The sequence below is a fragment of the Blennius ocellaris genome (assembly GCF_963422515.1).
Source record: "Blennius ocellaris genome assembly, chromosome: 14".
NCBI classification, from domain to species: domain Eukaryota; kingdom Metazoa; phylum Chordata; class Actinopteri; order Blenniiformes; family Blenniidae; genus Blennius; species Blennius ocellaris.
The window spans coordinates 20,102,469-20,129,500 of NC_137663.1; the positions used below are offsets into that span (position 1 = coordinate 20,102,469).

Consider the following 27,032-nt stretch of genomic DNA (forward strand, 5'->3'; position numbering starts at 1 on the left):
CTGTTTGTTTGATACCTCTGAGTTACAGGAAACTAATTATTAGTGTGAAAGCAAGTAAACACGCGTTCATGTTCCTCTGGTGTCATTTGTTTGCAAGATAGGTTCAGAAATAGGCCTCACACACACACGGAGTTTAAAAGAAGCGAGCAATGTTTTAATGCCTCTGACAAATTTGTATTTGTGCTACTTTAATATTTGTGTAATTGGAAGCATGTTGAATTATTCTATTTGCCAGGATGTTAAGAGGAAGACTTGACCTTAACAGCTGCAGGGTGCAAACATCTACTGGTGAATTATTAAATGCTGTGGAGCATTTTGTTGACGTTTATTGTAAAAAAAAAAAAAAAAAGAAGCTAAACATCAACTTAGGTTTTATGACAGCTCATTACTCAAAGCTGCGTTGTTGATTCTGTGTCCCAGTCAGGAGATCCCGACAGTCGAATTAATTTTTCACGCGGGCATTAAGAAATTCATTTGTCTCAAAATAGACAAATGAATAAATAACCCTCACAGCATCAGCCGTCCGCCGGGAACCTCAACCAGACTCCAAGCAACGGTCATGTGGCTCCGTTAAGTTTGAATGAAACCAGACCAGAGGGAATGAGGAGAACAAAATGGTTCCTATCAGCATGTTCTCCATGGTTGTCTGCAGTCGGACGTTGCATTTTGCTTTGCCGTGGGCTCCTCCCTCCACATTCCGGCCTCGTCCTCCTCAGCTTGACCCTCCTCATCTCCGCCGGTCAGCCAATACCTGGATCCCCCTCTGACTGCTGCTCTCCTGCCGCCACCGGCTTCAACTCTCACTGGAAAGTCCTGAAATATTAAAGCCAAGCGCAGTGATTGGGAAATATAGGAGCGAGCGCGCAAAACAATGTGTGTTCCTGCAGAAATAATTAGGTGATAATATTTTCCTCAGGTGCAGATTAATGTGCAGGACCTGATGGGGTTTTATTTTTCTGGCTTTTCATCATTTAAAAAGCCAAACTTGCAGGGAGACGTGAAAAGACGAATAAGTACTAGAGTACTATGGTCACTCTGCTTTAATGCTTCTTAGTTACAAATACAGTTGTTGATTCAAAAAAAAAAAAAAAAAAAGGAGTATGAACTATTTATTTGCATTTGTTTCTGCATTATATATCTACATTCAGGCTGCATCGCTCCACATCAAGTTGCACCGTTTGGTAAACAGACGTAGCTATAAAGCAGGAATTCTCTCCTTGGAGGAAAGAATAAAGAACAAAAATTAAGATTAAAAGGTTTAAATATTAATCTAAGTTGTGGTCATGCTCAGAATCTACTAATGGGCATATTTAGTAACTTTTATGGTTTCTTCCGAACTAATAATGAAAAACTGAAGGAAATACTATGAAATATGAAACACGGTCGTGCCGAAATGTGGAAAACTGCACAAACATAAGCAATATGTGCTGAGAAGTCATATCTAATTTACTTTATTGTAAATTTCAAGGACCTTTTTTTTTTTAAGTAGAAAAGGGGAAACGTGTGGCTTTGTCAAGTTTTACACCACTTTGTAAGAGATTCTATTGTATAATTCACGTGTCAGGACACATTATTCCACTGCCCTTTAAAGTATAAAATATCCTCTGAGGTCCTGTGGAGGATTGAAAGGTGCAAAGTAAATCACGAGACGGTCCAAAAATAGAGGTTGATCTCAGTAATGCCAGCAGTTGTATCTCGTTACTTCCTCACTGATAAGTTCTCTGTAGTACCTGACGTGCATGAGCCTTCGAAAAACCTGGGAAATGCAGTTGGGCCAAACTATTTGCTCCCCGTTTCGTAATCTGTGCTGTTTATGTGAGACAAAGCTCTATTAAACTTGAGTCATGGTGAAGTTTTTCTGGCTCAAACTTTTTCTCAACTGTTTCTTTTTTTTTTTAAGCTGACCTTACTTTTTTTTTTTTTTTACTGCTTTAACACTCCGATCACACTCCACATGACCAGACACCGAAACAGGTTGAGTGTTAATAATATGGGACAAGTAACTTGAGACATGCCTAAAATAATTAATCCCCCCCCCCCCCCCCCCCAACAGTTCAATAAAGTCATTCCACCCTCAGAGTTGGGATTGTTTTTAATTGCCTTTAAAAGACGATGCAACTTTACATCTTTGAAAAACACACATATTGAAAAAACACAGGTCACAAAAGATAGAAATCATACAAGAGATGACTCCAAAAAGTCATTTGTTGAGACACCGAACCGGACGACACACTGATCAATATATACAGTCACTGTAGCATGTACAAAGAAGCTTGTTAATATGCAGTACATTGGGCACATACCAACTGCTGTCCGTTGACAAATTACAAACACCGTTTGATCATATGAGAGTTAAAAACTTCCAGGAGCATGTATAAGGCCCGTCGAGGTGCGTCCATGCACTCAAACCCACCCGCTCCTATAATCAAGCGAGAGTAGCATTAAAAAAAAAAAACTACAGCACTGTTCAGAGGCAGAGTTAATTAGAGGAAATGTGCTGCAATACTCTCACAATATCCAGGCAATGTAAAAAAAAAAAAGAAAAAAGTTTGATCATTTCTGAGTGGTAAAATCTGCTCAAACTGCACAGTGAACTTAAGGACAAGCTATGAAAGAGGGGTTGTTTCCCCTCCCCCACGTGAGAGAGGACTTTATCGGCAACTTTTATGTTTTACTTTGACATGTGAATCATTTTTTACACTTCGACATCAGTATACCGGTGGTTTTATTACGGGATTATAGTGGCGTCCAATAGATTGCCAGTATTATGTCAGTAGCTGCTGGGTGTGTGTAAATCAGCTACAAAACAAACGAACCCTCACCCCCCTAAAAAAAAATAAAATACAAGAACCCCAAAATTGGGGCATCGTAGTCAATTCATCACGATACAGTACAACAAAACGTTGTTGAGAGACGACGCCATGCAATGAGCAACAATGGCACCGTGATAAACGTGTGTCGTCGAAAGGGGATATATGGACGTCGTCGCAGCACTTACGTACGGTTATTACGACCACATGACGCATGCATCTACAAGCCGGTAAAAGAAGTGACTTCATCCTTAAAAAGTTGTTGAAATTTACACGGAGTTGTAAAAAACTTGCAGAAAATTATCAAACGATTCAGAGTTCCCAGTGGAGTTTTAATCTGCTACAATTCTATGTCATGAACTGAAAAGACACGTTTACGACATAAATTACATTCTGCATCGCGTGGACCAAGTTGTGTGAACAAACAAGGTCTGGTTTGTTTTTGTTTGTTCTTTTTTTTTTTTTTTTTTATAAAAACTGATGATAGTTTCAGTTCCACAAATTAATACTATGCAGCTCAACTATCTGGGATCAGTTATCTTCAAGGCATTCCACAGTTTTGGATTTGTTTTTTTCCTGGTCCTTTTCCTTAAAGTTTTGGCAAAACAGATCCAAGGACTTTTCCCGCTCAACACACGAGGGCTGTCCACTTCACTTGGCTTTTTATTTGGTAATAAATTCGTTGACCTGTTGGTCCATAATTATGCCTTCATGTCGGATTTCCTGGCACACTTGTTCTAGTTTACATTCATTGTTTGTCTGAATAAGGTGCCGTCTTTTCTTCTTCGTGTCCATCCTGCTGCTCGCCGATTGGCTGGGTTTTCCACCGGCGATGGTGGCGGACGTGCAAAGAGCTTTGCCTTCTCTACATAGTGCAACATCGTTTTCTTTTCTTTTCTTCAAGTACACATATTTCACATCCATTAATCTTTTTTTTTTTTTGCCAAAATCACAACTGTGACATCATAAAAGTCAAAAATCGACACTGTCCAAAAAGGCACTGTATTTACACAGCCAGAGCTGGGCATGCACTAAAGGTACACAAGTGTGTTTGGGAAAACGTCAAGTCCGCCATGGATTCAAGCCTTTACGAAACACCGATCAAGAGCTGACTCCCGTAGCATTTTGGAAAAGATTGGCAAATCAGATTCATTTAGAATTAAAAATCAAAATCTGATTTTAAGGCTGTGCCACAATCTCTCTCTTTTTTTTTTTTTTTTGCTTCACGTCAGCCGAAGGTCATCCTCTACATTTTTACAGCTTAAAGCTTTGAATAACAATCCCCGGACTGCAGCTGGAGGGAAACGCTGGAAAGTGAGAGTCGCATGCGCCGTGATCCGCGTCGGTGTGCTTGCTGTTCAAACGTTTTTACATTAGAGTGATGTTACAAGAATGTTTGTGAGGAATGGTATCGTTATGATTAAACTCCGCGGGGTGAGGTTCTGGTCGTGTGTCTGCTACTACCACACACATGATCGGCGGCGTTTTCCTCCGATGGGGGCGAGAAACCTTCACTTGTTGTGAATTTTAAATCCTTGATTCAACTTGCAAGCGATTTAACGCAGTCGACTTTCTATATTAGTTTACCGACGCACAACAATTGGTGTCTTCAACCGCCTCCAGTTCTATTTACAACAGGGACACAACGTCGGCGATAAGAAACATGGTCTGCAACCATCAAACAAACACACCTGGAGCCCCAAAACTAACTTAAAACGTCGCCTGAGCTGGATAAAGCAGTCCAGAAATGGCCGTTTTCCTTGTGGCAGTGGGACGCAAACTGAGGCCTCTCTTGTCCGTGATGAGCTGACTGAGGGCTGGAGGTGAGAAACTCAGCATTATTCACCAGCAGGAGGAGGCGGATGGGCAACATAGTAGGAACTGACGTATATTTCAGTTGCTGAATTACCGAAACAATCCATTATCCACGCGTCATTATCTTTCACCTTCACCGACTGTCGGCTGTGTAACGAAATAACAAATACAGGCGCGTAGGGATACTTACATGTAGTTTGATGAAGCCGCGGGGAGCAAGATAGGCGCTCTCAAACCCTGCTACATGTGGTATTGCCAATAAAGTATTCAATGAGTCCAATTCCATATCAGTAAGCCAGTGCCGTCACGGATCAGCGAATTCTCCATCCAGCTGTAGTTTGTTTGATTTATCAACACTGAGACACGCTGTCGTCACGTTCCTCAAAAAAAACTCCACAAAAACAATAATTTCACTTGTCAGAACACAAGAGTTTCTGGACTATAGCTATTCTCAAACAATTAGTTAGTGTTGGGGTATTATTTAGGTGTCATGTCACACCATGTAGCCTGGGCGCTTGAAATGCCGGAGGGCAGGGTTGTTTTGAGCGTTTTGCTCCAAACTCATGACGTTCCTCATCCAGTGCGTGTGATAACTGTATCAAACAGCCACACGAAGACAAACTACCCTCTAAACGCCTAACAAGTTGCATTTATCCCTCTGAGGTTCATGAACATAAATAGCAGATGCACTGGAGGCAGTCATAAAAACGTTTTCTTTTCTTTTTTTTGAAGCTGATTTTCATGCAAAGAATTTATTTACTTCTATAATTAAATTTTTTATTTGCTCTTGGAGCCATTTCCTGTTATTGAGATTTAAATTTACGGTGTTAATGTGGGTAATTAAGGTCACATGCATATTGTAAGATTCCGACCCTGGTACTTTTATTTTTCTGTGATCATGATTCACAGACTCACTGTTTGGCAGCATCTGTAAGCCATCTGAAAACACAAGCGTTCCCCCTCAGAAACATTTCAGCGACAGGTGATGCCTTGTAACTCAGCAGAGAAAAGCTTTTAACAGTTTGAAGAGACATAAATCTCAATAGCGGTCATGAAGAAGAAGGACAACAACAAGAAAAAAAAAAAAAAAGGAAAACCAAAGCAAATCTATGAAGTGAAGATTACAGGACAGTGAAAAAGCAATTCGACTAACGAAGTGAGGAAACAGTTCAAAGCCTTTGTTTAAGTTTATGGAGGCAGCAAAGATGAGTCATTTTCATCGAGGAGAAAAAAACCCCCAAAACAAACCAAAAACAAGAAACAAAACAACAACCTTCTACTTGTGGAACAAGATTGGTTTAGCCAGACCCGCCAGGATCTTTGGTACATGTACAGAGATTATTTCTCCGATCATCTCTGGAAAGCTGACTTTCGTGTGGAGAGACTGAGCCTGGACAAAGAGGTCAAATGTAAACTGGTGGAGCTTCTTCACTGTCTGAAACACAAGCAGAAGACAAAGACGTGTTAGTATCATTTGAATGAGATTTCCTACGAGCAAGGTTTTGACAGAAACTCAGGAAATATGAGTCATGAAAACATAGGGTATACACATGGCGCAGTCCGTCTGAAAACAGGTGGCCTGGATTAGAAAAAAAAAAAAACAGCATCTAAAACTTGTCCATTCGGTTTTTATTTCCACCCTGAAGAGCAGCTATTAGTTTATTAAAGTATCAGATTCTCCTTACGTTATTGTCTTTTTTTTTTCACAGCCTATCAAAAACACACTTGCGCCTTTAGTATAATTGCCAAGAAATGTCTCTGTGTGATGCAATTACAACTCTTGCTTTCCAGCCTTTTTCCAATCTGTCAGACTTGGTGAACTGCACATGTTCACATACCCTGGCCTACAGGAACTTTAACAGCAGAATCGAAGGTCTGATCCCTTCATCGTGTCGTGGGCGCGATTATGTGAACGTAACAACGGCGAACTGGAGAGAGATTGTTACCGAAAAAAAACCAAAAAAACAGCGAATCTCACCATCTGCAGAGAGTCCAGGAGCCGCGTGAGCTGGTAGAACCTCTGAGAGCAGTTGGCCGTCATCTGATAGTTGATGACGCGGTCCAGTTCGTTGATGTAGGTGAGGCGCAGCTCGTCGAAGTACTTCTGACTCTTCAGGCCTTCGACGGGAACTGGTGGGAAAGCAGCGAGAGAATGATGGATGCGTAGGCGACTTGCGGTCGCAAGACACGCGGGACAGTACTTACGGATGCTGAACAGGAGCAGGGCCTTCATGCAGAGGAACTCCTCCTGGGTGATCTGCAGCAGCACAAACTCCTGGGACAGATGTCTCATCCGCAGGCAGTGCTCGTACATGGTGGAAATGTGCATCCGAGTTCTGCGGAGAGAGGTCAGGGTCAGAGATCGTGCGAACTCATCGGAGTTAAATCGCAGGCGGCGACGGACAGATTGGTTCACGCCGCCGACGTTTATTCCGTAATAAATGACTACTGAAGAATAAAGAATGTCAGAGGTTAAATCCATATCCATCGCCGCGGTAACGGGGACCGCGGCGCTGAATGAGATTATAACAATCGAGATTTCTGCTGTGTCATCTTCACTATCTCGGGGCAAGGTATTAAAAATACACAACCCTTGTTATAGTGGAAACCCGCTGCCTATCTTTGTTTAAAGTTCATGATAAGATCCGGATGGGTATTTAATGTTCACTTCCAGCGAGCGGTGGGTGAACAAGAGACATTGTCATCAAGGTTCGCCGTCTATTCCAACGCAAACTCGTTCTGCCTTTAATATGAATCAGGAAATAGATGGTTTGTAACATATTCATTCTCATTCTGTGAAGATGAAGGTGAAATGGAGCACATTTCAGGAATTAGAATAGAAATGTCACCAAAAGACCTGAATATGGAGGGAAAAAGAGGCAGCAAAATAGAGCTGGATGTTCTCTGGAAATGAATGCAGGGCTTCAGATATGTGATTGTATCAACGTATAATACGCACGGGCCAGTGTGTAATCCTGCCACTGCACAGTTTCCAGATAAACCGAAGAAGGCTGTGAGACAGGCAGAAAGCAGCACAGTAACTGCAATCTTCGTCCTGATTGATCACGTTTCAGAAACTGAAGAAACTCTCAACACGAAAGCGCGGCAGCCACACAGGCCCTGAAACAGCCAAACAGTCGGCCGAGTTAAAATAAAGATCTGAGTTGGAAAATATGCTCTTTGACATTCCTACTTGCGGTAAGATAAGATTGTAGGAATCTGAAACACGGTGGATGAGAGCTGACGACTCTTCCCCAGCATTGCTTCACCTTTTGATTTTTTTCAGCCCAAATCACTGTTTAATGTGAAATGTGTGAATGTTACAGGCAGGCTTAATGCTGCAGAAACTCTTTATTGGGGCATTTTTTTTTTTTTTTACTCTCCAGGCGAGCAAAGCGATCTGGGTGTTTTAGGCGTATCCTCTATTAGCTGCACAGATATGAAACACGAATTATAAACACTTCTCAGAAGGCCAGGTATAGTAGCGGCTGAACATGTCACGTAACCCCTGCATCTGAATATATGCCCCCACTGACTGTCCTGCTCATAACGTCAGTCTGTTTTTCTAACCCATTAAAACCAGAGCAGTCCGGGTCCAATATGATTGTGCTGGAGTTTAATGAAGCTGAGGTATATAAGAACACCTCCACTCTTGGTGAAAAAAGACCATATTTTTCAGTCAGTCCTTAATTCCCCCTCCAATTACGATGACTGTACTGGGGGGGGGTAACCACTTTTGAAGCAGACTTGAATTGGGAGGAGATGGTAAGCAGCAAATTTAGGAGACGACAAGGAGCACTTCAGTCCATTAACACTTTCTGCCCACATTTCTTTCCGTTATCTTAGATTATCCACATTTCTTGCTTACGCCGTCTCCAACCAGCACCAGTTTAGTCTTCAAAAGCCGCGCTGCTGCACCACACCTGGAAAAACAACCGAGTAAATTTGGCCTCCATCATGATATCTCTGGTTTGCAATAATTTGAAATTTGGCTGTAGATAAAATAACCCGAAAAGAAAAAAAATTCGATTAGTGCAGTCGTATTTTCTGACATTCAAATTACACTTTAGGGAATCCTATTAAAATTAAAATAATCTTTTCAACAATTGGTGCATCTCACAAAAGTTTTCACGGAAAAGTCTGATACATTTTGGCAGTTTTTTGGACTTTCGCGATTTTAATATTGATGATTATATGTTTCTCGCAATATTGAGACGTGTCATTACGAATTTGAGAGACGGTATTAAGAATCAACACCATAAATCTTCTCAATTAGGCGCGATGCACATTAGCACTCTCCCTGGGAAAGACCGCTGACTCGACAGCTGTCCGGAAGACATCCAATAACACCCTGCACACAGAGGACAAGCCACAGAAGATGATTGCTGAAAGGGCTCGCTGCATTAAAGCAGAATCATGGAAAGTTGACTGGAAAAGCAGAGTGTGGTAGGAAAAGATGCACAAGCAACATCGACCAAACTTTGAATTTATAATACGTTCGAATCTGTGTGCGTTTACTGTGAAACAAGTCCTGAATGCATGGAAACGCCACAGTCTGTTATATAATAAAGTTAGATTATTAGTCCAATATTAACATCCGAAAGACTCAAGAGTGACTATAATAATTGATTAATATGTTAAATCTGCTATTTCAGATGTTGAGTTGTTGTGATGAACGTGTATTCTAGAGCAGTAGTCTTCAAAGTGCGGGGCGCATCTCCCCTGGGGGGCGTCACTACACTTGAGGGGGGGGGGGGGCAGGGAAATATCTTTCAGGGTTTGGGAAGAAGCCGCTTTGCCTTTTCCCAGCATCATTTGTTTTCTTTTGATTTGTAAGAGAGACAATAAGAAATAAGTGGAGGATACAACGGTCATTTTGTGGAAAAACACACATTTTCGTAATAGAATTCAGTGTAAAGGAGTGTCATTTTTGGAATGACCCTACAAGTTCAAGTTAAAAAAACAAAAAATAAAATCCATATAAAGACTTACCAGATGAAGGTATTTCAAAATTAAAAGAAAATGGATCTAACTACTGTTAACAAAAAATATCGTATAATGTTAAAAACATTAAGAAGGAAAGTGGCGAGGGGGGGGGGGGGGGGGTCACCAGGCGGTTCAAGCTCCCCGAGGGGAGGGCTCATCCTCCCACACTTCTACACAAATACTTTGTTTTTTGTTCAAACCGTCACTTAATCATCACATTTCCCAACAAATGGCTGCTTGGATAGTTCAAAGGAGTAAGTTAAAATAAATGTTAAAAAATAAATACAAATTATTCAGTGAAAGTTTGCGGAGCACAAATGGCTCTTTTCAGCAAGACCTTTCTCTAAAAAAAAAAAAAAAAATCTGCACAATTGCACTCATCACAACCAAATGTGGAATGGAACACGAACAGATGTTTCCCAAATCAAAATACAAGTTTCTTGGCTTCTCAAAGAGCTGCTCATAATCACAAGTCTGTCCTGTCATCAAGGAAACTCCACATAGATCATTACTCGAAGGGCTTCAAGCCTTCGAAAGATCTCAGTCCTCCAACCCTGTGAAATCAATGCATTTTGATATCAGAAGACTGCTGGTGGAAGTGGAAAGGCCGACATCTGGCAGTGCGTGACGCCCGTTCGGCCTGTCGGCACCTTCCAACATCAAATATGCACAAAGAAGCGAGTCCTGGAGGGAGACGGCACCTTCGACGGCGAGCCGGCAACCTCCGGCTTGTTGCGTGTCGGCGTTCGTGGCGACTGAGGCGATACCACAGATTTGAATTGCTTTGGACAAATGTAAATTTCTTGTCGAATATTTTGCACACGGCTGTGCTTTTCATCATGCTCCCATCACATGCTGGAACCTTCCTATCAGCTTACTATCACGTCCATCAGCATGCTATCGTTCTGAGCAGAGACTCCATCGGGTCCACTGAGAAACTTTCAATGGTGAGGTGTAAAACCCAAAAAATAAATGCGTAAAAAAAAAAAAAAAAGCTTTTTCAGACAGAAACTGATTCATTATCCCAGCGCTAAGATATGATTAAATATTAAAATATATTCTGCATAACATCCCGTGTCCTATACATACTCAGATCACATAGATATTATCAGGAACGCTTGATTTACATTACCTCCTAGCGCGCATCCACAGTAGTAAACATTTAATAGAAATAAACAAGTGTTCAGTGGTTGTAGCCATCCCCCACTCACACTCCGACAGACCCCACTCATTGTCTGAAATATTCATATTCAGATCCGAGTCAGGCTTCACTCTGCCGGGCCGCGAGAGTCTGAATGCCGAAAAATGTTCCCCTGCTTTAATTTCACAGTAACAAAAGAACACCTAAGGAGGAAATTGGACGAACAAGGTCCTAAAAAGCCTGCAACCATCTCTACTTTACATTTTTTTAAATTCTGGGTATGTCTTTGTGTTTGTGCAATAAGAGGGAGGCAAATGAGAGAAAGATGGAGTGAGATAGAGATGAAGGGAAATAAAAGCACCAGCTTGCTCACTTGGGGTGATCTCTAAATATAATGAGGTGCACAGCACGCCGGTCACCCCCTAATGAAATCCTTTTAGGGAGCATAATTGAATTTAAGAATTCAGAGGTGTACATACTCGTTGAACACGAGGTCCGGGGCGAAGTAAAGCATCCTGCCGTTGGCGTTCTTATAGGACCTCCATCCCAGCGCGAACACCATCACTCCCATCCATGAATGTTGGATGACAGTCATCTGGTCGTCCACATGGAGATTTCTAAAACCTGGGCACAGAGATTTGGAAACATAAAGTATGACACATTTTGGAGTCATGGAAGAATAAATTACTTTATTTCATATTCTCATTAACACATTTCTGGATTGTGTTCACTCAATATCCATGGAATCGGACTGAGGGAAAACAAATTAGGTATAGTGGAAGATATTTAACTTGTAAAGTTTGCAATGGTGATTTTTTTTCTTCTTTTTTTTCATGCGTCTACATCAACAAGTTGCTACACTGAGTAGCTATGCAGACGACATACACCACTTCAAGTGGAATCTGTGCTCTTCATTTTATCTTTAAGTCTCAACATTCTTGCAGCTGAAAAACATGAACAGAATAATCGCGGATTGTTTCTTGTTGCCAGACGAATGCTAGACGTTTTGAGGAAAACAGGAACAGAGAAAGAGGGAAAACGTGAAATAAACCCCTAAGAAAGAGACTTCCTCCCACGGAGACCCGGGCTGCGTAGGACGGGCTGCGTCTTCCCACCGGCCAGCCTGTTTCAGAGCGCCGGCAGGCCAGGGAATAATCCAGTAACTGAATTGATGAAAGGACGGAATAATCTGCTTGCGGTTGGCCGAGCGAGCCACCAACGACAACGCTCCCACAAACCTAAATACAAACTTTTTCTCAAAAGATACCCTTAAAAAAAAAAACTTATTAAAAAGCTTGAAAATGACCAAAGTAGAAGAAGTACTTTCTGTTTTGCACCTTTGATTTTCTTTTTTTTTTTCCGGGCAAATTCAGATTTATTTACTGTAACACTGATATTTTTAATAACTTCCTCCATCAATATGTTCAGATCAAATGTTATGTGCTGGTGGGAGCTCAGCGCTCCTTCTCAATTGCTCCGTGGTATAAATAAAAAAAGGAGACAAAAAATTCTCGTGAAAACTAAGAAGCAAAAAAAAAATCAGGAGCTGGAAGGAGCAATAACATAATGACAGAACAAAATAAAGTGTGGTGCAGCAGTGCAGGTTTATTGCAATTCAGTATTTAAGTCTTTGTAGTATCATTCACAGGGAACTTAGCCACAGAATTTTTTTTTTTTTATATTTACTTATTTTGAAACAAAACCACCAGGCAACAAGAGTTGCAGAACAGGTTCCCTCCTTGATATATCTACTTTATGATCGCACAAGATACACATATTTCCCCCTGGGTGACCCAGAAAGAAAACATGCAGTCACTTGCACTGTAAAGTAGAGTTGGTAAACAAAGTGACACGTGACAATTGTTTGAAAACTCTGCTGCAACACTTACTTAAATGACAACGTTGCCGCTCTGTGCTTCTGCTGCTATTGATTTTCAGATTTCGTGAGTTGTTTGTAAAGCCGTTGGAGGGTCTCACACCAGACTGTTTGTATGACACGCCTGCAGTGTGCGAACCGGAGATCCCCCCCCAACACAGAGCTTTCATGCTCCAAGCTGGCCAAACAGCCTGCTGGGAGACGCTCAAATAGCACAACCCCAGTTCAGTTTTTTCCAGCCTTGCTGTTTGAAGACACGTCTTTATGGCCATTATTTAAAATGTATTTATCTTACCGTATCTTATCTTCTTTAAATACTCTCGGGATTTATTCTGTTTTCTTCCCATGAGTGACTGTTTTCTTCATCAGCAGCTTGTTAGTTTTATGTGGAGCACTTTCAAAGGCGCTCACCTGAATGAATACCTGACCCTGTTTAGACACACACACGTTTTTTTTTTAGGTAAACCTGAGCTCAGAGGACAATACTGATAACTCATTCCTGTATTGGATTTAGATTTCAATCCTTTGATCCACGGAATCCGCAACTTAATACTTAATCAAACATGCAAGATCATTATTCAATCTTGTTCCATTTGTTAATTTATTTGCCGGACGAACACCGGTGAGAGAAGAATAACTGAATGGCTGTTTGCAGGCAAAGTGACATTTTCCTCGGTGAGAAGAGATTTGAAAAAAAAAGCTCTCACAGCTTGTGTCAAAGGTTTAATCGCTTTACATCATGGGGAAATATGGTGACATCAGATAGCATTTCAAGTCTAGTTTGGACAAGTGACCTTAATTCTTTTTTTTTTTTTTTTTAATGCAGTTCAATCATAGCGACCGAAGCCATTGCGACATCACAACGTGTGTTATAGGTGTATTGATCATGCTTGGAGGTCGCAGTGCAACTCTTCATCCTATATTAATGTGAGAAACACACATGGCTTCCAAATAGCTGCAGCTTGGCAGATTCATCCCATTTATTTTATCATCTGACATATTTAACCGGTTTCAACAAACATTTGTCATAAATTAACTTAGGCTTACAGTAATTGATTGAACAAATGGAGTCTGCAATTTGTGCAGTTTTTTTTTTTTTTACTCATTACAATATTTCCCTTGTTTGTCCAGTGCCTTAGTGATTACATCTGTGATATTTCTCTGAAAATGGCATCTGTTTTAGGACTGAGTGCCTAATTTTAATTTCACTAATTTGTTGGAAATGTGCGGTCTACAAGAAAACAAATAGTGACAATTTGAATAAATATTTCTGATGGAGTGGGCACAGTCATTTAAATGTGATTAACTGATCACGTGGGCGGCTTTATACAGTGCAAATGGCAATATTTTGTCATTTCATTCATTTGCATGATTAGTCTTTACATTTCCTCAAATTAACGATGGCGAAATTCAGTAAATTAGGCTCAAGACATGATTTTACTTTTCTTTTTTTTTTGGTTTAAAATTGGGCTGCATAATAGCAGTCATTGGTTTCAAAGTATGATTTTTGACAAGAGAGATAATATCGGGCTCATTTCTCGTCTTAAGACGGAGTGCGAGCTCAATGAAATCATTCTTTTTGTAAACTTTTCAATTTGGGTTCAATTTGTGCAACAAATCATCAAACTTACTACATGCTTTTACAATCTGAAACTAACAGTGACACAGCTCCGCGCACACAGTCCAGCATGTATGAGGAAAGAACTGCTTGAAAGCGTTAAGTTTGGACACGACGGTCTTGTATTGCCAATTTAACAGCACTGATCATTTTCCTCTGCTTTTCCCCCCGCGGTTCCTTAGAGCATGTTGTTGACTCTTTAGCTCGTTGAATCGGTTTGATCTCATCTCATCAACACACATAACAGGCCGACATTTGTATTGAAAAAAGCTCCAAGAAAGTCGAGAAGTTTCTTGTTCTGCAGCAAACGGCTGACAAGCAGTCACTTGCTTGTGAGCAGAGGGAACTCAGAAAGGTTGACAACTCCCTGAGAAGTAGGAAGTGAGCACACAGAGACTGGAAAACTTATTTGTATGCTGATCGCACTCCGTGTCTGATAAATGTGTAAATGAGCAGCCCTTTGTTATCAACTTAAGGGGGAACAATATGTAAGTGCTTGCTTTTATTAGCCGTTTCTGCCTCAGTCAGCTGGTCAAAGCGCGGGTTTCACTCTGTCGCGTTTCTCATTTCTTGCATAAATAGCAACGGGCGATTCTCCCCTGTCCTCGATGGCGTTGGCAACAGATTGCATTCACGGCACACTGCTTCGACAGGTCGCCTACCTGGCAATCCTTTGGCCCATTTGACCACTTTGACCAGCTGTCGCTCTCCCAGCTCGTTGAGGCTGGTGAGCAGCGACGCAGCCGAGTCTGGAAGGCCGCAGTCGTGCCCCGCGTTCACCACCTCCGGCTCGATGGACTCCAGGATGTTGAGGAAGGCGAGCTGGGAGGTGAAGTGGAGGCCCGACTTGGGTGAGATGTTGTTGATCATCTCCGCGGGTTCGTGGGCCGAATGCTCCTCTTCCGGGTTCTTCTGCTGGCCGATCTTCTTTAGCTTACGTGCTACAAACAAGAGCAATTCATTGTTAAAAATTAAATCTGATCTCTTATTAAAGTCAAAATTGACACTATCAAGGGGCTGTCGGACCAGCAAATAAATAGTATTTCAACAACATTGTTTTATATCCATCTGCACAGAGTGCAGAGAGTGTAATTGTTGTAATTTCTACACCATGTTTAGCATCCAATACCAATATGTCACAGAACTACATAACAAACAGATCTGGTTCCAAGTCTCCACAGGCATAAGATTACTTGGTAATATAGTATTTATTTTAACAACAATATAACAGTGAGGAGAAATCCAGTGGATTAATCCTCTTGGTTTATTGCTAACTAATGCTGCTTAAACAGATTAATGTATTTGTGGGTGATTTGAAGACCTGAATGATGAATTAGTCTCGTAATCCTTTGTTATACTGTTTTAATCCATTCGGAATAATCGTGGGATGTGAACCGAACCATAATGTGATGATACCATTTGGAGAAAAAAACAACAACTGATGAATAATTAATGGGGAGAAATTATAAATAAGACAAGTGGAACAAAAACACATTGACTGTTTCAGTCGTTTGAACAGAAAGAAAGAAAAAAAATACTGTCAGCAAAATCTACAGCTACTGAGCTGTGAATTAATGCGAGCCTACGTTTCAAATCATCTGTCAGACATGTTTCATGCTGCAACCGCGGGTATTAAGTAAACTTCTTAAAGAAATATCAATTTTACTCAACAATACTCAATACTGACCTACTAATAGCTTTAAAGATATTGAATCATATTCCATTTGCAAGAAAACTCGCTGAACAGATGAGCCTCGTCTGATGGAAAAGCCTGCCGTCATAGAGTGTTAGTCCTCACTGGGCGATGTGGGAGCCGAGATTATTTTCTTTCCTTTGCATTTTCAGCGCTCTAAAAAGACATCCGTCACCAAATCAGTAATCTACTCATATTTAGGTGATTTTTCAGATTCTTGATGTCAAAAATTAGTGTAGATTTGCATTCAGAACAAACTAAATCAACCAAAACCGTATGTTTGGTTTTTTTCTTTTGTTTTTAAAAAAAAATCTGGGTCTGAATCAGTTTTTATTTCCTGCAGCAGCTGCTCCATATGGCAACCTCCACTTAGAGGCTAAATTGGAGCAAGACCCTCGATTCGGTGGAGTAGTCTGTCATGTATAGGAAGCAGCAATGCAATCAAATTGGAGTAATTGTATTCTGCCAAGCAGCTGCCAAATACATTCCTCTTAAACAGACAGGTTTAAGATGGGCAATCATTCACTTCAGTCAATCACAGGTTGTTCTGGTCTTCAGCTCGGCCTGTTATTTCAGAATGACAGCTGTGCAGGCCGCTGAGTGACACAAAATACAAACGGTGACAATGTGCCGAGTGCACCGGAGAACAGACACTTCTGCTGTTTAGGCTATTTCAAAGTGCAAGCAGACCTCAAATCTGGCCTAACTTCATGATGCCACTCATAAACGATTAAATGTACCGTAGGTTTGGGGGAAAAACAAAAAAAATCCAAATATTCTAAACGTGAGGCAACTTATCATTTCTTTAATCCATTTTTAGTGCTGTTGACTGACAGTAAAAAAAGTAAATGTTAATCACTGTGCAGTCAGTCTCCTCTCACAGCTCCTCCAAATGTCTCATTAAAACTGTCGCCCGGCTCTTCAGTTCAGTTTGATAAATATTGAATTGCCAGTTTTAGGCACGACTTAAGACCTTCTCAAAAGTAACAGGGTTGAGAGAAAATTGCAGATTGTACAAGGCGGATAATTTGTAAGTCTCACATTCCCATTTCTGATCCGATAACAAATATTTCAAGTGAAAGTGGTTCATTAAAAATCATCCCTTCGTGAGAGTCTCGCACGGTGGCACAGGCAGGCATCTGCTCTCTGCCGAGCGCAGTGTAAATAGGTTGGGTTGAACTAACCTCAGGATCTCAATAGTTGAGCCGAAGCCAATGTAAACACGCTGAGACGCCAAAACGAAGGATTCAAGCAAGACCGTATCGCACCCATCGATTGACTCCAGGGAGAGCCATGAATTAGCCAAGCTGTTGTTGAGAGTCTCTGTTGGGAGCTGGTAAAGGCTGACCAAGTTTTGGTGCCAGTTTTTTTTTTTTCTTTTCTTCCCTTTTCCTATTTTGTTTCCATCTAAAACTGCCCTCAAGTGAACAAGCTGTAGACTGTAACTCTCATAAATCAAACAGCATTTGTGAAATGTATCGGGCATTTTGTGCTCAATAAACTTGTATTTGTGGTTTAACTTTATTCCATGTCAATGTCATCATCATTTTCATTACCATCTTTAACATATTTGTCTTGATAGCTTTAAAAAAAAAAAAATACATGCGCACAAGGTCAGTTTAGCATGTTTTTCTCCCTCTTAAAAAGGTTTGAGTAATGTGAGATTTTGTAAGACCTGCTTGGCGCTCACTCTCATGTCGAGGTTGTGAGTCATTGCAGCATTATTTCACTGATGTAAACTGTGTTTCTAAAAGGGTCAGCAGGTGCAGCAAAAGAAGCAGAAAATGCCGGATAAAACCCAACAAATCACTTGTGAGATTAACATCTTACTGACCTTATTACTTGTTCCCATAAACAGATAGGACTTTTTTTTTTTTTTGAGGGAATTTGCCTGTGTTTGTATTGTATGTAGGCATTTACACTAGAACACTATGAAAACTACAACATAACATTACGCCCTAACCCCAACCCAAGACAGTAAATATGGATAAATAGGCCACAACATACCAATAAACCTAAAGATGTCAGAGTAATTGTGGAGAATGATTCAGTTATAATATCAAAATGATGTTGTGATATGATGGTGCCAATGTGATTTAATTGCATTAAGCATCCGCTTTTAATATGGTTACCTGTCATGACCTCTACATAATAGCATGTACTACTAGCGAGCATGCACATGCTTGGAATAGCATTTTGGCTGGGGAAATTCTGGTATTTCTTGTTTAAACATTCCACCTTTTAATTTAAAAAAAGAAAAACCCCTATCACAACTTAAATCAGCATGATCTGCACATGTAATCTAATACACAGCCCTGTTGTAATATCTATTTTCACTCTGAAAAAGATCAGCTGCTCAGTTTATTGACATTTTTTTCTCTTGAATGACAAGTTAATCAAGCCAAAGCAAGCTCTCTTGAGCTATTGAAAAGGATATATAATAAGTCTCTCAACTACTTTGCACTCAACCGAGAAGAGGTGGAGAAACAGCGTACAGCAATCATCAGTCGCAGCTCATCGTGTCTACTCTTTTCACTTTATTTGACTTCTGTGGTTTTATGTCTGAGCTGCAATACTACACACAAACCGAGTGTAAAGAGTCTAATAAAGAAAACATCTTTAAATAGTTTGAGCTCTTTTCCATTAACAGCAGGTACAAACATTGCGTTTCTTTTCAGACCCGAGGACCCTGAGACAAGATCTCTGGACAGGTTGGAGGAACGAGAGCTCCCACTTGGCCTGGGAACACTAACTTCTCCATTAAAAAAAAAACAAAAAAACAAACGTTTCAGCAAGTTGGTTGGGAAAATAGGTTTGGCCGCTGCCTCGAGCTTGATGCATAAGTCTACTAATGTCATAATAAACTTCTGGGACCCATGCTCTGTAATTACAGTAATGAGCATTAGCTGTTTTTTTCTGAGTTCAAATGCAAAATAAACTATTAACTGGGCTTTACATGCAATGTGGAACTCTCAGCTTTGCACTCGCTTTATATGCGTGTGCCTCTGTGCATGTGCGTGTGATATATTTATTTATTTATCATAGTAATACAGTTAATCTTGTCAGAGGGTGTTTGCCTGGCCAAACCAGAGTCACCCACAGCCACTTTTCACCCAGGAGCTGAAGGAAAACGGTGGCTTGTGTAAATCATTAACTTTAAAAGCTTCAACTCTCGTTTCCTGGCTGTGAGACGGTAGCCACTGTACATGTTTGACAGAAATTTCACGCATCCATGTTCAATAATACCAGGCGGTTGAAGTCTTCAACTGTCAAAGTTTTTTTTTTTTTTTTTTAAGCATGGTAAATCCACAAAGTGCTTTTCCAGAAGAAGTGAAAAAGTGCGGATGCGCAGTGAGCTTCCTTCAGGTTCTCGCAGAAGTCTAACCGCTATCATGGTTTGGCAAAAAGCAACCCGGGCTGCTTGGCTTCTGTTTGCTGGTGTAATTAACATTCCTGAAATAATACAGAATTCAAATGACTAAAAATCAAACCTCGGAGCAATAAAAGGAGCTTTGCTTTAGTCTTGAACTGATCCCAAACACAACTGAAAACAAGAGTCAGATGTTTTATAGCTTCTTTTCAGACCTCACCGACTGCAATAATTGAAACAAACAGCAGATTTGATCTAATTTTCTCATGTAATTTAATGGACAGGAGCAGAGATTTATTAGTAATCGTGTAACAAACCTATCAAAATACAATTAATCCAATTACAAGTCTCCTTAACCATTTCGTGGCTTACCTTGAAGTATTTTGAGTACAAACCAACCAGGATAACAGGACCAAATATATAATTTTTCTACTTCCACTTCCACAAATTATTGCCCTAAATTTCCCAGTGAGATGTCGGGAGTGAATTACACGTCTGTGATGAGAACATAAGTGAAAGGATCTTTTTAGCCACAACTAGAAAAGGTGTGCCTTTTTACTCACAATCACAGCATTAGATCACATTTTCCCTCCATGGGTTTGTCAGTGACTGGTGGCAAAATTACCAGCATGTCTGCTGCTTTAATTCACATGTCTCATGTCAGCTTTGTGCTTCCAGCACAATTTTCACCGTTAGCAGAATGAGAAAATGGAAGAGAGTGAAAATTGAACACAAGACTAAAATTAGTCCACTACATGTCAATCTTTACAGCCTAATATGACGAGCAGGTCTGGGTGACAGTAAGGAGAAGTGAATGGAAGAGGTCCAAATTGCATGGCAGCTCAGTCAGGGGCTTGATTATCAGTAACATCCCCTATTGTGATGATGCTGCAATTGAAGAGAGCCAGCTACTGTAAGATGTGCAGAGTAGAGAGAATAAAGTACTTGGTCTTGGAAAACCATTAATAGTTTCACTTTCCGGACTTTACTTTCTCTGTAGTGCGCTTTGTCCATTTAACAAGTCATGTCTGGTGTTGGTTGGAGGCCATACTGCAGCTGCACATGTATACATATACATTAAAAGCATATTGGTATTGTGACACACCAGATATGGCTGATGCTAATATGCATGTGCAAAATGTTGCTGTGTCATCACAATCAGGCGCACAATTTAGTACTTAAAGCCAACCCACCTCCGAGAGTCATTCCAGCTTCAAAACACTTCTTCAGGCGACAAGAAGGGCAATTCTTTCTTCTTAGCTTATCAATGGTGCAGTCATTTTTGCTTGCACACAGATATTTCTGTTTGCCTGCATGAGAAACAGAGAAATGACAGTTTAACGGCGTGACCGTGCAACTAATTCCAACTGCAACGAGAGAGGAGTCGTGAACATTGCCGTTAGTGAGTGTAGAAAGTAGCGACAGGGTCTTCAACAAGTGTCACTGTGTGCAGAGAAAAAAGGCGAGGAGCTGCCGAGAGGGGAGGTTTGAGGGTGTACCGAACTGAGCACCTTTAAAATAGGGGTATTTTACAGATTTTCCACGCCCACCAGCTGTTTTTTTTTTTTTTTCCCCCACAATACTTTGTCTAAAAACCATGTCGTATTATTTAGACGACTTCCTAATGTTTCTCACAAAATAGCTCACAACTGCTGGGATCCATAAACAATAAAACCAGAACTCTGGCTGCTTATCCTTTTAAATATCTGGTAGGACTTTATATGAAGTCTGCATCCGACATAGCTGTTACGGTTTTGCAGACGACATAAAATTAATTCAGTCCTGAAAATGTTTTTTGAAAAAAAAAAAAAAAATTCTGTTTTATCCTGCACTTTTTAAAAAAATCATGATTGATAATCAAAAATCTGGATGTTATTTCCTTCATTTGCAGCCCACCCCAAATGTTTCTCCGGTAGTCCCCCGAGGGAAACTATCCCCCGCCTCACACACACACACACACCCCCCACACACACTTTGGAAAACCGCGGCTTTAAACGTTACCTTCTGCAGCTCTTTTGAAGAAAACTTTGCAGCTGCCACAGGTGAGAGCGCCGTAATGGCAGCCGGACGCCTCGTCTGAACAGATGAGACACGTCCTCTGCGGGGGGAAGAAGAACTCCATGGGAAACACATGCTCTCTACCGGCTTCAAACCTGCAACCAAACACAGGAAAACTTGACTTTAGAGGAATCGTAAACAGATCGAGAATGTGTGAGGGGTTACAAACACTGGCATTTGATTGTTTACAACTGTGTAACTCATTTCCATCAGAAGCGCCTCCTTGAATTGCTTCAGCTTGGACGTGCCAGAAGATCCTCTTTTTTTCTTTTTTTTTATTATTATTACTTTTGCAATCATTTCGTATACCTGATTTGTGGAAAGCAATGCCTTGAACTCATCCAACCACAGGAAAACCTTACTGTATATTTCACCAAGACTCTAACCACAGAGTATTTACTATCAAATCTCCGCTGTAGCGCTGGAGTTCCTCTGTGTTTTTTAAGGAAGGACAGAGTAGGGTAATTTGATGTGGGAAAGGCTGAGGTGCCAATTCTGTGGCCAGGGGTTGGGGGAGTGGGGGGGTGGGGGTCAGCTGGTTCAGCTGCAGCCTTGAACACAGGGAGATTGGAGAGGATTCAGACAAAACGAGTGACACACGGCTAAAGATATCAAGGTTCGGTTTTAAAAGAGACAAGGATGAAGTTTAAAGTGGGGAGACTCCACTGCTCGGACAAAACGACAGAATGTAGTCAGGGGAACTGGATTTTACCGAACGAGTGTTTCTCTGTGCAATTCAATTAAAAAAAAAAAAAAAAACAGGGGGAAAAAACCCCCCACCAAAGAAAACCTTATCACAGCCCGGGTGGCTCACAGTGTAAATTAGACTCATTTCGCACACTGCCATGCAGACTGTAATTAGACTACTGTAAAACTTGAAAAACTGTCAGGCTGTGATTAAAATGAGACGGCAGGTTAAACAGTGAGGAGCTAAGAAAATAAAAATGTGACAGAGAATGCTTTCGGCAACCTAGGAACCATTGACAGGGAGTGTGATCTGTATGCCGTTTGCTCCAAAGGCACAGACCAACAAAAGGTGGCTATAAATCATGCGCACCTGACAGAATGGAAAGTTTGATTCAATTGGCAAATAATATGTTTACAGCAAATTAAAAAAATATTCTTTTTTTTTTTAACACACATTCCTAAAGCATTGATTCATTTGATCTATGATTGTATATAGCCTAGCTGCCTTAACTTGCAGACAATGCAATGGGATGACTGATGAGGAAGACATCAGCCACAATAAATCAAGTCTTTCTTTTTTTTTTAATTCTCAAATCTGGAAGCCAGGAATATTTTTAGACATCTCTTTAAATTTCAGTGAGAAAAGTGAGAAAACACTGGCATTTCATTTGTCTGGGGAAGCAACCAGATAGAGAGCATGGTGTCTGACTCTTCAAGAAACATAAAAATGTGGCGTTGTGTCAGTGTTAGGGGGGGGAAAGGGGTATAATTTGTGTCATTCATTGTTTTCAATGATCGACTGATCATCTAAATGAGCTCAACTCCATCTGAACTGGGTTTGTATTCAGTCAAGAGTATGTAACAGTGTCATTTATGTAAGAAAATGTCAAAATATAAACCCACTGACTGATCTCTCAGGAGATTTTCCAACAGAGAGGTCGGAAAAAAAAAAAAAAAATGAAGCTTGCCGTGTCTGAAATAACTAGAAGTCCCATTCCCACTCACACAGAACATGGCCACAGTATCAGCTGTGGTAAATATGTGTGGCGTATCAAAGACAAAACAGTCCTCTGACCTGGAAGTTTGTCAGGTTACAAGCATGCAGATGTGAATTTCACTCACAGAGCTGTACAGAAGGAAACACCACACACTTCTTTTTTCCACGTCATGCTTGTTGCATTTATAGTACGTGACGCTTTTATAACTACTTTTCAGCATGCGTCGTTTGAAATGATTTCCGAAATGAACACCTAAGTTTAAGTTTGGCAGGACAACCAATTTACACGTGTACTCCCCAAAAACCGCGCCACGTCACTTTGAAGGGATCCACCACACTTCAAAGACGTCAATAAACAGGATAAACAAGACAAGGCTGAGGTCTTTGTGAAAGACACATACTCACAAACACTTTCCCTTCTGTGTTTACTGGATTGTAATCGAACTGCACACCATAGAAGCGAGGTGGACTTGCTTTAAGACCTCAAATATGAGTCCGTCCTACGTTTCTTGTGGTTTTCTACAGTCAAAACATTAAGTAAATTCAAAGCACTGTAAACCAAAACCAGCGTGTGTGCTACCTCTTGCCACTTGGCACAGCATTCTTGAGCTTCTTTTCTCCTTTTTTTATTTTTTATTTTTTATTTTATTCAAAGCAGATGAAAGTTAGATCATTGCTGGGCAGAACATGCTCCTGTACCTCCTCTGAGCTGTGATGGGAAGATGAGCAGCTGCTTTCACTGTCCTCACAATCAGGGACATCTCGGACTTCCCTACATTCATGCTTGCGCTTTCCACACTCGCTGTACATACGCAGCGATGTGGAGTCTCTGTGTGCTGAGCAACAACAGCCAAAGGCCTCGGATGTGAGACAGTTTTCTTAATCATTCACCCCAGTGAACTCGCACGCACGTCCAAAAAAGGCCTTGAATGACCTCAGTTGCATGACACTTCTGTCTGCGGCACACTCAACAACTCGTGTATCGTCTGTTCCACTCCAAGTTGTTTTTATTCCTCAAGGCCAAAACTTGCATTTCGGAGAACAAGCAAATGTAACTTAAATTAAGTTTATAGTCATTTAAAAAAAAAAAAAAAAAAGTAAAAACAGACCATGTAAAAAAAACAAAAAAAACTGAAACTCATAAAATTGCCTCATGATGTGTAAAGATGTCACAGGAACACGTAAATTCTTCCACTTTAAAAGGCTTTATTTCTCTAGGGTGGTTTCAGTCCGTGCAGTCACACTGACCTTTTTCTAATTATTTTTTTTCTGTGATCCTTTTTTAAACTTGGTGTACTCAGGAGAAGTTTACCAAACAGTCACGTGTCATTCATTCAATATTTATAAGCTAAAGAGAAAACCATGAAAGTGCAAATGTTAGGTTCATGCAGGACAAATAAATTAAACCGAAGCTTTTGCCAAACAATCTTATTGTAATATTTTACAAATGAATGCCGGGTATATATTTTTTTTCAATATTCTTTACTTAGAAAAAAACCTTAATAAAAAAAAAAGATTAAATAGTGAAACTGAAGTCAGCTTCAAGTAACTAAATATTTCCATCGCATTTACATAAAATGCAAAGTTTGAAATCATGCGTTTACAGAAGAAATTACAGAAGATTTTTTTTCTTCTCCTTTTCCATTTTTCCACTACTTGGAGCGTAATTGAACAGACAACTGTGGAATGAATGTTTCCAGCGTCATTCCAAAAAAACATCACGACCACAAATAGCTGTCACCAAACACTGGGCTCATGTTGAAATTGAATGTAAACAAGTGTAATGATGTTGGCAACTTTATTATGAGGTCTTACAATTTGTTAACATTTGCTGCTGGTGGATTCAGTCCCAGAAAACAGACTGGGGATGAAATTTTGGATGAGACGGGTCAGACTTTAAATACGAAGCTCATTTTACCATTTTATTTGCCCATATTCTTTACGAGGCGGAAGAAGCTCAGACTGAATCATTTCCCTTTTTTTTTTTTTTTTTGTTGAAATTGCATTATCATTTAGCCACTATTTCTCTCTTTTATTTCATGTGCTCTATTCTCCCAGTTGTTATCCCTCAGGTACTACTCACCTTGTGTCGTTGTAGGCGACGTCCAGCCATTCGCCCACTTCACTCTTGATGTAGCCAGAGTTGTGATAATGGGGCCTCAGCATCCCACCGGGGTACCACTGCTCAGGACGCACCACGCTCCTCTCGTAGGGATTACATATAAACGCAGCGTTTGACCCGTTGCTGTGCGCGCTCGCGCACTGCTTCGACCCCCAGAACTGCTGCGCGTTGTACTTGTCGGCGACGTTGCAGTTGCTGGCCCACAAGACCCCCGCGGAGTCACCGTCCTCACACTTGAGCCTGAGGCTGTACCCATGCGGCGGGTAGCCGCCGGAACCGCTCTCCTCGGGCGGGTTGAAGGCTGCGCACGGCCTGTCCGCCGCCGCCCGGTGCGCAAAGTGCGACGGCAAGCTGTCCGGAGCGTAGGAGCACGAGACGGCGCGCAAGGGCTCCGGGTGCCGGGTGTCTCTGGGAGCCGCGTCCTCCGCCTCGCACAGCGCGAAGCCCCGCGCGCCACCGCAGCCGTCGGGGGTCCCGGTGGAGGCGAGCTGGTGGAAGGGCGCGGGGGTCTCCGAACTTTTGAACATGCCGACGAGTTGGCCGCGCGTCGGCCGCTCCTCCCGGTCGGGACACCTGTAGGACTCGGTGGCGGGAGACGGCACGGGGACCCCGGGACGGCTTGGCGGCACCGCGTCCGCCCCGAAAAAATACTCTCCGCGCATATGGTCGCCCGTCAGACGCGGGGGCAGCGCGGCGTCCACCTCGCCGGTGTCCCCGGACTCCATGGCCAGACCCAGAGACACGGACACGGCTTTGCACAGCTCCCGGGCTGTCTCCGAGATTGTGGCGCAGGCAGAAAACGAGCGACTGTCGCCCATACGGCACTCTGCGCTTGACAACTCCTCGTGGGGAGCGGCGGCCGTCTGACAGCGCCGCTTCTCCATGTCACAGGCGGCGGGATTCACGCGCCCGGATCCGTAAACGTTCGCATGGTCGGACTCCGCCAGTCTGCCGGCGCTGCTCCCCGTCGGGTTTCTGGAGAAAAAGACCTGAGTTTCCTCAGTTTTCAGCGCCATACCGGGAGCGCCTGCCTGTATTTTCTTACCCTCTGGCCAAATGTTCCTACAAGATAACTGTTGGTTAGTTTGGCTCATCTCCCGGAAAGTGTTTACTTGGCCAGGAGAACCGGACTTTGCACGACACAAGTCTTCGCAGGTCCCGGTAATTGTTGCCGCTCAGCCCAACTCTCACGTTGTGAAACAGGCGTCGGGAGACTAAAGGTCCTAGGAGAGCCGCAGGAGTCACAAACTCCTCCTAAACTGAGATGTTGAGAGTCAGAGGCGCTCAGGCTCAATATGAACTCAACTCAGGAGAGGCATTTCTGTGTCCGTCAACTACCCCCCCCCCCCTTAAATTAAAAAAAAAAAAAAAAAACAGGACGAGGAGTGATTCATTTGTGAAATTTAATAATAAAGTTTTTGGGGTTTTTTTCTTTTTCTTTCTTTTCTTTCTTTCTTTCTTTTTTTTTGCACAAAAATGTCAAGTGGTTTCACCAAGAAACAAACCCCCCATTATGCTGTTCCGCAGCAGACTTGCATGTGTGCAGCACATTTCGAGCGTCACGGTATTACAGGATGATTTCCACTGCCTATTTATTTATTTATTTATTTATCTGAAGACGCCCCCCATTTCAAAACAACTTCATGCATAGTGACCTAAAGCAGTAAACATAGGGCCTGGGTACCAAGACTGGTACGCCAGAGGCTCAGATCGTCACATTGCAAAAGTCCCAAAATTACAAGAAAACATTGATAGAAAAATGTCCATGAAAAAAGTAAAGTGCCCAATTTATTTACTGGAGGTTGCAGAGTATAGCAGACCCAAGACGATAGATCAGTATCATGGCATTGTGCTTGCTG

At 41.6% G+C, this 27,032-nt stretch overlaps 1 protein-coding gene across 1 annotated transcript; it reads right to left on the minus strand.

The window, feature by feature from the left end:
* Positions 1-2,088: 2,088 nt before the first annotated feature.
* ar (androgen receptor) lies at positions 2,089-26,293 on the minus strand. The gene is made up of 8 exons (XM_080508328.1): positions 25,135-26,293; positions 21,311-21,462; positions 20,503-20,619; positions 14,909-15,187; positions 11,232-11,376; positions 6,831-6,961; positions 6,604-6,755; positions 2,089-6,060 (listed from the first exon to the last, which is right to left on the minus strand). Exons 1-8 carry the CDS (start codon positions 26,265-26,267, stop codon positions 5,902-5,904), a joined length of 2,268 nt encoding a protein of 755 aa, XP_080364454.1. The 5' UTR covers positions 26,268-26,293; the 3' UTR covers positions 2,089-5,901.
* Positions 26,294-27,032: the final 739 nt, after the last annotated feature.

Coding starts and splice junctions, on each gene's coding strand:
- ar (XM_080508328.1), bottom strand. CDS start 26,267: ATGAGCCAAACTAACCAACAGTTATCTTGTAGGAACATTTGGCCAGAG. Junction 6,962..11,231: donor CCGGACCTCGTGTTCAACGA/GTATGTACACCT, acceptor CTCTCTCCGCAG/AACTCGGATGCACATTTCCA. Junction 6,061..6,603: donor TCCTGGACTCTCTGCAGATG/GTGAGATTCGCT, acceptor CTTGTGTTTCAG/ACAGTGAAGAAGCTCCACCA.